This window comes from Gorilla gorilla, chromosome 1 (genome assembly GCF_029281585.2).
Source record: "Gorilla gorilla gorilla isolate KB3781 chromosome 1, NHGRI_mGorGor1-v2.1_pri, whole genome shotgun sequence".
In the NCBI taxonomy this organism is placed as follows: Eukaryota; Metazoa; Chordata; class Mammalia; order Primates; family Hominidae; genus Gorilla; species Gorilla gorilla.
Window position 1 is genome coordinate 70,333,940 of NC_073224.2, and position 12,632 is coordinate 70,346,571.

A 12,632-nucleotide genomic window follows, 5' to 3' on the forward strand; every position below is an offset into this window, starting at 1 on the left:
GAGATATGGGTTTCTTTTTCCTCTCCTGTGGAAACTGGACTGGATCTGTGTTTGCTTTGACCAGTAGAATGCAAAGAGTGACATTCTGGAACTTCTGAGAAGACCAGGCCTTGAGAGGACTAACAGCTTCCACATCTTTCATCTCTGAACACTGAATCTTGGAACACTCCCTTTTGGAATTCAATCACCATGCTGTGGGAAGCCAAACTCTTTGGAAAAGTCACGTGAAGGAAAACCAGATAAACTGTCAACCATGTGGATGAACTGTCTTGGATATCACAGCCTTTAGATAATTGAATACCCCACACAGCATCACGTGGAGCAGGGCCACCCAACTGGGTCAGCTAAGTTCCTTCTATACAGAGTCATGAGTTAACAAAACGGTTGGTTTAAGCCACTAAGTTTTGAGGTTGTTTGTTGTGGAGCAAAAGATAACTGCAATAGAAACTGGTATCTAGAAATAGGGTGCCACTGGGTCAAACCCAAAACTTACGTAGCCTCAACTTTGGAATTAAACAGGAAATGCAGACAGTGGTGGCTAGAAGATCAATGAGAAAACAGAAAGGCAACACTTTCATTTGCAGTAATGTGAAAGGTAGAACTAATAAGCTCATGGCAATTGCTAAAGGGAAAACATAACCTAATAAATTTGTGAATCTATCCAAGGAGACTTCCACGCAAACATGGAAAATGCCACCTGACTACTTCTAGCTGCCTATCATCAAATAGGAGAAGAGAGAAATAAACTAAGAAACTGTTCAGTTTTGGAGCAAAATTTATAGAATATTTAAGGTGTGTAGAACATCTTTTCCAGCCAGCAAGAGGTTCTCAAGGAAGAAATCACCTTATGGCAAATATCAAATCAAGAATTGTTAGTAAACCATAGAATTAGGATAATTTAGGATCAACGGTGCATCTGTAATATCCTTTAAGGTTTCAGAAATATTTAAGCCAGTGCCTCATAGACCTCTTAGCTAGACAAAAAGACTTCTAAGAATCTTATGAGCACATTTTGTAGATTACTTTGCTCGATAATGAGCATCTAAGGTAGTTAAGGGTGCTGTTCTTCAACATCCTCTGAGTTCAAATTAGAGACAGGCCTGTCTTGAAGAGATGAGTATGGATTTTCTAATGGAAAAGTCATGGAAAAGAATGACTCAGAGCAAAGTCAAGATCTTACAGGGAAGAGCCAAGAGTTGAGAACCACTCTCAGGTAGAATTAGGCCCTAATTGACATACATTCTCTGCTCCCAGAATCATAAGGAATTAGACGTGCCCAGTTGGAGTTCAGAATTGCTATGAACCATTCACTGCTATGTACCTCTCATTTTTCCTCTTTTTTAAACAAGAGTGTATATTGCCTGACTCACCATCGTAGGCTGGGTGAATATGGGAAAGAAAACTTGTCTTTAGTTTCACACATCTTCGGATTGAGGGAAACTGTAGTAAAGGTGCCTCATATGTTACTGAAACTGGTTTAGATCATGAGATTCTGCGTCTTGAACTTGAACTTGATGTCATATTGAGATGAGACTTTAAGGTTTCCTAGGAGGTAGTGAAATAATTTTCCATCAGGAACATAAATTACTATGACCAGGGGGTACATTGTAACTACCAAAGATTTCTGCCATCAATTTCTTTCTTGCTCGCGTATGCATGACCCCTTCCCATCAAAAAGGGTTTTTTTTTTTCTTTCTTTCTTTAATCTAGGCTGACCCTGTAGATTACTTTGACCAATACAATGTGGTGAAAATAACGTTCTGGGATTTCCAAGCTAAGGCCCCAAAAGGACTTAGCTTCTACTTTCCTCTTCTTGAAATGCTTATACTTGGGATGCTGCTTCTTGGATCCCAGCCATAAATGATAGCAAGCCCAGCCACCACGACCGGAAGAACTCCAAGTCCCATGGAGAAGCCACATAAACTGAGATGTGGCAGCTGAATTCTCAGCTGATAGCCACCATTAAATGCCAATCATGTGCATGAGTATCTCAGATGTTTCAAGCCTAATCCAGCCCCTAGATAACTGCAGCTAAAGTCACCATCATGTGGCGCAAAACCACCCGGCTGATTCCTATCAACTCACAGCATTGAGGCAAGTGAAATGGTTGTTATTTTAAGCTAATTAAGTTTGAGGGTAGTTTGTTAGTAACAGACAACCCCACCCAAAATTTATGTTAGTGCCGTTAAGTAAATGAAATGAAGATCAAGAAACCCATTACTCAAGAACGAAAGTATCACTAATACTGTTTTATGTATTCATGTTACACCTTGCCACTATCCTGAGTTTTATGACTCCTTTAAAATCACAAATATACATATTCCTACATAATACAGTTTAGGTTTCTTTTATAGCTTTATAAAAACTGTAGCATACTGTATGTAGACTTCTGAGACTTGCTTTATCATTTTTAAGATTACTCTGGGTTGTTGCATGTAGGTCATTCTCCCTGCTGAATAAAATTACAAAACCCGTAATTTGTTTTTTGTTGTCAACAGACATTTGAGTGATTAAAAACAGGGCTGCCACAAGCATCCTCACATGTGTACTCTTGAGGTACACATATCCAAGAATTTCTCTAAGGCATTTATGTAGAGGTAGAATGGTTAGTGTATGTGAATTCTTAACTCTAAGAGATAGTGCCAAATTGCTTTCTGAGCTCAGAGTCTATCAGTTCAAAATCCTATCTGCAGTGTGACTGAGGCACATCATCTTTATTGGTATTGTTGTATTCCTTAATTTTTCAATCTACTGAATGTAAAATGTTATTAATTATGGTTTTAATTAGCCAGTCACTTACAAGGAAAAACTTCATGTGTTCAGCCATATCCTCTGAAAATACCTGGTTTGTCATTTGCTTATTTTTCTACAGGACAATGACAAATAGAAGTGGTGGCCGGGTGCAGTGGCTCACACCTGTAATCCCAGCACTTTAGGAGGCCAAGGCAGGCAGATCACCTCAGGTCAGGAGTTCAAGACCAGCCTGGACATCTTGGTGAAACCCTGTCTCTACTAAAAATATAAAAATTAGCCGGGCGTGGTGGTGGGCACCTGTAATCCCAGCTACTCGGGAGGTTGAGGCAAGAGAATTGCTTGAACCCGGGAGATGGAGACCGCAGTGAGCCAAGATCACGCAACTGCACTCCAACCTGGGTGACAGAGCGAGACTCCATCTAAAAAAAAAAAAAAAAAAAAAAGCACAAGAAGTGGTGATAATAGCTACCCTTGTGTTCCTGATTTTTAAAGTATACAACTTAGTCATGATGCACTGTTTTAATATGCCAAAGTTTATTAATAGTGCTTTTGACTTTACAAGTGTTAGTAAGTGCTATTAGCCTGTAATTTTCTTTTCTCCTACTGAATGTCTCTGATTTAATATCAGTAAGTTATATCAACCTCACACAATATGCTGGCAAGTATTCCCTCATTAGCTATTTTTGAGAGCTTGTATAAAATGTTAGAATTTTACCCCCCTTGAAAGACCTGTGCCAGGTCTTGTCAAAAAGTTAATTATTGTTTACTATTCAACCTATGAATAAGTATATTCAGCTTTTCTATTTCTTCCTGAGCCAATTTAAGTAAATTGCAATTTTCTAGAGTTTGGTCTATTTTGTCTAAGTTTTCAAATACATTAGCATTAAGATGTTCCTGGTAGTCACCTTTTCATCCCTGTTTTATCAATGGATTTGAACCCCTTTTTCAATCTTTGTGTCCCGTTTCATCTTGTTCAATTATGCATTTTACTGTTTTGTCATGATAACAACTTTAACATATAATTCTTTATCAGTTTCTAATTCATTGATTTATTCCCTTGCCTGTATTTCCTTGCTTCTACATTGCTTTCACTATTGTTTTTCTAAGTTACACATTTAGTCTTTTCCCTTAAGCATTTAAAGCCATTTCCCTCAAAGTGCTGTTTCAGCTACAATACCCAATTTAAAAATATATATTACTTGTAACTAGGCTTTAAGTATTTCTTTTTCTCCTCTGTGAAGATCTAAACATGTAAATGTAATATTTAAAAAAAATTTAACCTTTATTACTGACCTCTACTTGCTTCTGATTATCCATTTAACACCAATTATTTGATATGTTTTGTGACTTGCTTCATGCTTAAAATACAGGGTCCATTTTTGCTAATATACAATGCTTAAGAAAAATATTCTTTAATTGTTTAATACATTATTCTAAATGTTTATTGAATCAGTATTAATTACATTAAAGCTTTCACTAATTCTTATATTTATTAATTAGTTGTTGAAATCTCCCATTATTGCTCATTTTGTTGCTTCAGCCCTATTGTTGCTTCAGTTCATACATTTTGGGGCCATTTCATATGGTGAATGCACACTGAGAATTATTATATATACCTAGTAAATTGATCCTTTATTTTTAATGGCCTTCTCAATCTTTAATATCATAAATCTAATTCTTGTGATTTAATATCACTAAAGCTACACAAGTTTTTAGTATTTACCTACTTCATTTAAAAAAATTTTTTTTTTTTACTTTCAACCTCCCCATGTCTAATATTTTAGGTGTTTTATTTTAAACAGCCTAGTTGGGTTTTTAAAAAAATCTGACCAATGCTATCACTTAATTGGGTAATTGTCTATTCATATTCATTTTAATATTAGACTTGTTATTATCTTACTTTCTAACTTCACCCCCCACCCACCTCCATAATTTCTTTCTTTATTTGTACTAGGTTATTGCATACCTATTCTGTATTTTAAATAAATTTCTTTTCCTTTGGAATGATTCATCATCTTTTTTTTTTTTTTTTTTTTTGAGATAGAGTCTCACTCTGTCACCCAGGCTGGAGCGCAGTGGTGCAATCTCACCTCACTGCAACCTTCGCCTCCCCGGTTCAAGTGATTCTCCCACCTCAGCCTCCAGAGTAGCTGGGATTACAGGCACATGCCATCACACGCAGCTAATTTTTGTGTATTTTGGTAGAACGGGGTTTCACCATGTTGGCCAGGCTGGTCTGGAACTCCTGACCCCAAGTGATCTGCCTGCCTCAGCCTCCAAAAGTGCTGATTATAGGTGTGAGCCACCGTGCCTGGCCAATCCCCTATCTATTGTTGTGGCAGTTACCCTTGAACTCTTGACTACACATTTATTATAACATAGTCAATTTTAAGGTTAAACAGTATCTTAACCAGTTTTCTGAATAAAAGAACCTCAGACCACTCTAATTCCAATCACCCTTCTGCCAGCCAGCAGCTATTATCCAGTTTTAAAATTATATCCTTATTTAAAAATTCCACATTATTAATGTTGCATAACAATGTTTATTTAGTTTTACATTTGTTTACAATTTCTTATAAACACTTGTTTTATACAAACAACAGTTTAAATTTACTTATGTTTATCATTTATTTGCTTACTAGTTTTTCAATTTCAGATAATCCTCTTAGAATCATTTCCCTTCTTGAAGATCATCCTTTTGTAGTCTCTTTACTGAAGTTGTGCTGAGGATAACATCTGTTTTTCATCTGAGCATCTGTTTGTTTCAGTTTCCCTTGTTGCAAATTCTAAGCTAATAGTTTTTCTCAGAATTCTACCCTTTTGGGTACACTGTTGCTGTTAGAAAGCCTACTAAGTATTTGACTGTCTTGCCTTCACTGATCTTTTTCTCCCCATGGTTGCTTTTAAAATCTTGTATTTGGTATCTTGTCATTTACAAGACCTTGGGTCTAGGCCTGGATTTTATTTAAATATATGTTTGGTATATATTGTGCTTCCTGAATTTATGAATTCATGTTTTTCCAACAAATTTGTAAAACTGTGTTATCTTTCAAGTACTGCCTCTCCTTTATTCTCTAAATATTCTCTTTCTAGTACTCCTAGTCTTTGTAATTCTTCCCTCGAACTCTCTTAACTTTCCAATGTTTTCTAGCTCCTTGTTTCTCCTCACTGCTCACTGGGTAATTTCTTTAGATCCAGCTTATAGTTTAGTTCACTTGTCTCTTCAGCTGAGTCTAATAAAATATTCAACATGTCTGAGGGCTTTTTTCTTATTTCAATAAATATTTCTCATTTCTAGGAGTTCTATTTGGTTCTTTTTCAGATCTGCCTGCGGTTCCAACTTCATTCCTTATGTTGGTGATGAAACCTTGAAGAACTGAGTTCAATGTTTATTTTTTCTATAGCTTTCTTGTCATGTTAGTTTGTTTCAACTTGTGCCTGTGATCTCTAGTCATAAAATAATACTACTTGATAATAATCTGTAGGAATCTTGGAACTAAATTAGGAATGTTTCCCTCTTGCTTCTGCCAGGAGCTAGAGCACTGCAAACTGAGGACCACTGAACCTTCTTTAACTGTCCTCTCTAGGGCAGCATCTCAGATTCCGATGTCTTCTTGTTTCTGATTTGAGGCAAACTGCATATGACAATGTTGCTATTGGTATCTGCCATCCAGACAACCATAATCCACTTGTATGGTCAATACAGTATTCATGACTCCTAACTTAAAATGCGTTCATTTTTTGTGGCAGAGGAAATGTTGAAGTATGGTTCTTGAAAATTCTCCTACTTCCAGTGAACCTATTCAAAAGCAGATTTTATTCAGGATCTAGTTGTTTTATAATATCTAGTCTAACATACTTGCTGGAAGCAAAAGTCTTAATTTTATATATTAAATATATTAAAACAGTTATACAGTAACCTGAGAAAGCACGTATTTTATGTCATTTCTTATTAACGGGACTTCTCTGGAAAGGTTCCCTACCCCTTGATCAGAACAAAACACACAGTATACAGGAACTGAGTGCACATTAGAAAGCTCCTAGAGGATGAACTTATCCTAAAGTTGTTGTCTCATTTGGTAGAAATTTTTCTGGTGCTCTATTATTAAGATGTTACATCAACATTCACTGTTCAAATTACTATTCTTTTTTTTTTAAATTTACTTATGTATTTTAGAGACAAGGTCTCATTTTGTCACCCAGGCTGGAGTACAGTGGTGTGATCATAGCTCGCTGCAGCCTCAAACTCCTGGGCTCACGTGATCTTCCTGCTTCAGCCTCCAAGTAGTTGGGACTAGAGCTGACTGCCACCATGTCCAGCTAATTTTTTTTTTTTCCAGTAGAGACAGAATCTCATTATGTCATCCAGGCTGGTCTCCAACTCCCTCCCAGCCCCAAGTGATGCTCCTACCTCAGCCTCCCAAAGCATTAGGATTATAGGTGTGAGCCATCATGCCTCTGTTCAAGTTTTTAATGTCCTGATTAATATGTGATTCAGATTAGTAAGACTAAAATCTATGATCATATCCCATCATTTTGAAGCTTTTAAAAATAGATAATAATGATTTGTTACATGCAGCTTCCATCTAGATGCATAACGTTATTTCTGGAAATGCGGGCCACCTACAATGTAAAGCAGGCTAAACAAGGCAGCTTGTGATTTCATTTTAATCAGAAACACACCAAATAGGCATCATGGCAGCAGATCTGGCTGCTACTGTTTTAAATACAGATGGATTGTTAACATCTTTATTATTCATAATTGTCTGTCAATGTTCTCTGGATGATCAAGAAACTCTTTGTGCCTCACCCTAATCACTGAAGTAATGAAAGGAGATACCCGCAGCAAGGACTGCAACTGTAAATGCTGCAATCACACCTAAAAGTAAAACAAACACAGAACAAATGAAAATGGAATGAGCAAAAGAAAGGCCAAACTAATCCTAGGCTCTGAAATGTGGGTAACTGATGGGCCTAAAAAAACAATACACAAACACACAATCAATCATACATAGACATACATATGTATATACTAAAAGGCAGCAACATCTTAGAGAAAAATACAGCAATTAGTTGAAAAACTAGATTTCAAATGTTGGACAAAGTATCTCTCTTGCACACATGTGCACTGAGACGTATCTAAGAGAAAAAATAACAAACACTTTAAAGGGCTTATATAAATATTTATATTGGCATACCAGCTGTCTTATGCTACGTAGGTTAAAAGAAAATGGCAGCTCCAGTAGGCAGTAGTTCTCAATCATTATAATATAAAGCCACTTGTGTAACTTGTGTAGCTACTGAAAACTGCAGAAGTCCATGTTCGACCATTATAAAATCTAATAATTAGTACATCTAAGTTGTAACTTTTATTTTTTCCTGATTATAGTAAGCTAAAGAAAGAAACTGACCATAGTAGTCCAGACAGACAGACAGACACACACACATGTACAAAAAAATTAATTAAATTTATCTAATGAATGACAAGAACTACAATTAAATCTTCTGGCTCCTAACTCTCAGTCAGAAGTCTTAAAACTTAGTATTTCTCAAATTGTTACTCCACTAAACAATAGTCTGCATGTTCCTTGTTCAAAAAGTCTGAAAACTGTTAAAGTAATTCTTAGAGCCTTTAAAATATAAAAATACATTATAAAATTCCTGACTTGAATTTGACGTTGTTTGTCATAGAACACCTATCAAAATCTCCTGCAATAGTAATTCTAGGAATACCCGTTTGTAAAACATTAGCCCTACTATATTAACTGATTCCCAAAACTCTGCAGCTTTTTCTTTTAAGAACGTTTTAAAAATTAATAGGATGTGTCATCTTTGAGGGCACTTAGATGACAATGTATGAATTATAAATCTTCCTATCTCTAGGGCCTGGCACTTTCCATAATACCCAATAAATACTGTTAAGTCTAGCAATCTTAAGAAAGATAAATGAAATACAAAGATCTTAAAGTAACAAGAAAACTCAAATCTAAATATGTTTTCAGTGTTACAAAAAGTAAAATTAAATACCTATGTTTTGCTGAATTTTCAATAACACTGTAGTTTTAATTGGTTGTTTTGGTTGTTCATCATCTGTGTTGTCCAATGAAGCTTGACTATTCATAGAAGAACTCATACAAGCTGAAAGGGTATAATAATAATAAATTCCACATAAAAAAAGGATTAACACATGAAACTGAGCTTTAAAGAACATTATAAAAAATTATACGATCAACACCATTTTCATTCTACTTGTTTTTTATATAACATACTGAATTTGTTCATTATCAATTGTAGGTGAATTAAATTTAATAGAATATATGTCAAATTAACAGTTTTCAAAACAATGTAGCTTTATCATTGAACTACACCAGAGGGCCACACAGCCAGTTCTGAATGACTTTCAAAAATTATAATTTGTTGGCCAGGCATGGTGGCTGACACCTGTAATCCCAGCACTTTGGGAGGCTGAGGCGGGCAGAGTGCCTGAGCTCAGGAGTTCAAGACCAGCCTGGGCAACACAGTGAAACCCCGTCTCTACTAAAATACAAAAAATTAGACAGGCATGGTGGCGTGCACCTGTAGTCCCAGCTACTTGGGAGGCTGAGGCAGAAGAACTGCTTGAACCCGGGAGACGGAGGTTACAGTGAGCCGAGATTGCACCACTGCACTCCAGCCTGGGTGAAAGAGCGAGACTCTGTCTCAAAAAAAAGTAACAATAATAATAATTTGTTTACTATATAGTAGTAGAGATAAATTTATACCAAAATTCATAGCAAACTTCGCTCTTGAGATTAATTTACAATTTTTTTTTTTTTTTTTTGAGACAGAATCCTACTCTGTCACCCAGGCTGGAGTGCGGTGGCATGATCTCTGCTCACTGCAACCTCTGCCTCCCAGGTTCAAGTGATTCTCCTGCCTCAACCTCCTGAGTAGCTGGGATTACAGACGCCTGCCACCACACGTGGCTAATTTTTGCATTTAAATTTAATTTAATTAATTTATTTGAGACAGAGTCTTGCTCTGTTGCCTAGGCTGGAGTGCAATGGCGTGATCTCAGCTCACTGCAACCTCCACCTTCCAGGTTCAAGCAATTCTCCCGCCTCAGCCTCCCGAGTAGCTGGGACTACAGGGGTGCACCACTATGCCCGACTAACTTTTGTATTTTTAGTAAAGATGGGGTTTTGCCATGTTGGCCAGGCTGGTCCCCAACTCCTGACATCAGGTAATCTGCCCACCTTGGCCTCCCAAAGTGCTGGGATTATAGCCATGAGCCATCACACCTGGCCTAATTTTTGTATTTTTAGTTGAGATGGGATTTCACCATGTTGGCCAGGCTGGTCTCGGACTCCTGACTATAAGTGATCTGCCTGCCTCGGCCTCCCAAAGTGCTGGGATTACAGGTGTGAGCCACCATGCCCAGTCTAATTTATATCATTATTGGTGGTTTTAGCAATTAATAATTTCAAATAATTAGATATTAATAATAAAACCACTGACCAGCACGTTGCAGTACATGGGCCTCTGGCTCATGACCTATTTTTGTAAAAGCCCTTAAACTAAAAATCTGTTTTTCATATTTTTAAAAGACTGTAAAAAAAAAATGTGAAAAAGACCTTATGTGGCTCACAAAGCCTAAAATATTTATTTGTACAAAAAAAAGTTTACTGACTCTTGATCCAACTTGAAATTGAAACTATGATCAAAAATTTGACCTTGAAACAACTCAGAATGGTAAGCAAGGCAACGACATCATCGCATTTTACAAATGGAAAACATAACCTGGGAGGTTAAAGTGCATTTCGACCATCACAGGCATTTGACTGATGATTTGGACACAAGTTCTCTTTCTACTTCATTATGCTGACAGCAATTTATGCAGGTTGGCCTATCCAAATTTATTTAATGCTGAATGAAAGTGTGTGAACTGATAGCATCCTCAGAGACCACACAGGCTAATAGTTTTCTGTTTTTTTCCCCTAGGACTGAAGAATCCTATGAAAACAAAGAAAATCTGACAGAAATTCCCAGTGTGTAAAAAAAGATGAAAGTATGCTACCCAGGCTGAAGCTGGGAGGGAGGACTCCTGGAGTCAGACCAGCTTCTTTCTTCCATCCTAGAGGTGACATTAGAATGCTACTCTATAGAACTCCAGGGAACTAGATTATGAAAGCAACTACTTTAGATTTATCTGTTTATTTACCCTCACCCCCCCCCAAAAAACAGAGAGAGAACTCAAGAGAGATAGTAAATATTACTGTTTAAATTTAAAGTAAAATAGCCTATTGTTGAATTTACAATGTTCTTATAGACATCTTTGCACCCCAATATGGCAGCACAAGCTCAAAAGAATGACATATAAACTTACTGAAATAGGTATATATGATACTAAAATGGATGAAAAAGAAAAAAATTACCTACTTCTCATTAATTTCTCACAAAGAAAAGTTTATGATTTTCATAAACAATTCCTAGTAACTATCTTATTAGAAATAAGGGCACCACTATTCTTTTTTCTTTTTCTTCTAGTATATAACTAAAATACTTTAAAAACAAACAACAAAAAAACCCTCCCCCTTTTTTTTTCTATTCTCACATCAAACCAGTCACAAAGAACAACAAATTCTTATGAACTGTCTCTAGGAATATCTAGTCTTCTATATTTCCAGTTTCTAGTTTTCTCAAGGGCTATAATACCTCAGTTCTAGACTATATTAGCTCAGTAATTTAAAATTTCTTCCAACTTCAGTCCATAGGTCTAAAAATTGAATGGCTCATACAATTTTACATCAAATAAAAACAAAAACAAACTTCGGCTCTTCTATGAGCAAATATCTCTGTTAAAAAGGTATTTTTTGGCCGGACGTGGTGGCTCACGCTTGTAATCCCAGCACTTTGGGAGGCCAAGGCGGGCAGGTCACAAGGTCAGAAGATCGAGATCATCCTGGCTAACATGGTGAAACCCCGTCTCTACTAAAAATACAAAAAAATTAGCAGGGTATGGTGGCAGGCACCTGTAGTCCCAGCTACTCAGGAGGCTGACGCAGGAGAATGGCGTGAACCCAGGAGGCAGAGCTTGCAGTGAGCCAAGATAGTGCCAGTGCACTCCAGCCTGGGCAACAGAGCAAGACTGTCTCAAAAAAAAAAAAAAAAAAGGTTTTTGCTTTTTTTTCCCCATATTTGGGCCAATAAAATCCTTATATCAGATAACAAACAAAAATAATGGATGGTATGAATTATACCTGTTTGCTATAGGAAATTTATTACTTGAATACTTGCATATAAAAAAACAAAATTGCTTTAGTTGTCATAATATATTACTTATATATTTAATATTGAATTATTACATATGAAGATCATGCTCTAGAAGATCGTACTCTGCACAAATAATTTACTTTCATAAAAGACATTCCATTGCCCTATTTCCATTTTTAAATCTGTCATATAAAATCATGAGGTTTGATACAAATTTGAGATAATTTTACTGAAGCAGAATGTTTTCCAATAATGAATAAGGCCTTATCACAGCAATTTATTTGTCTGTTTATTTTTGGTGGGGGCTTGTAGGATTTTTAAACCAAATCTCAGGCACTGTGTTATTTCACCAATATTTTAATATATTACGAGAAATTTAAATGCAAATAACACAGTGATTCAATAGAACATTAGATCTCAACCATTCCTTAAAACCAAGTCATTTTAAATTCAGACAAATCGAAAATTGATCATGTTAAGAGTATTCTTGAGCAGCTGTCAAAAAGAGAGAGAAAACAAGGGCTGTGAATGCATGCAAAAGTTGCAGACGTGTTCAGATTTCATTCCAAGCTGCTGATAGGTAGGCAGAACTATTTAGAAGCTTAAAATGAAATGTTAAGACTTGA

At 36.3% G+C, this 12,632-nt stretch overlaps 1 protein-coding gene across 9 annotated transcripts in view; it reads right to left on the minus strand.

Annotated features, from left to right (window-relative positions):
* Positions 1 to 12,632, minus strand: part of ODR4 (odr-4 GPCR localization factor homolog) — a 188,341-nt gene that overhangs the window by 138,274 nt on the left and 37,435 nt on the right. For 4 of the 9 annotated variants that reach the window (XR_010135196.1, XR_010135194.1, XR_010135195.1 and 1 more), the window contains exons 13-15: positions 8,782 to 8,892; positions 7,565 to 7,633; positions 1,371 to 1,545 (exon numbers count right to left, since the gene is read on the minus strand). Coding sequence is in view for 3 of the 9 variants with exons in the window: in XM_063710042.1 (XP_063566112.1) it covers positions 7,566 to 7,633; positions 8,782 to 8,892 (179 nt within the window). In the remaining 6 variants the exon portion in view is untranslated. Of the gene's footprint in view, positions 1 to 1,370; positions 1,546 to 5,274; positions 7,634 to 8,781; positions 8,893 to 12,632 lie in introns of those variants that run through there. The other 5 variants (XM_063710042.1, XM_063710032.1, XM_063710044.1 and 2 more) reach the window with 3 other exon arrangements.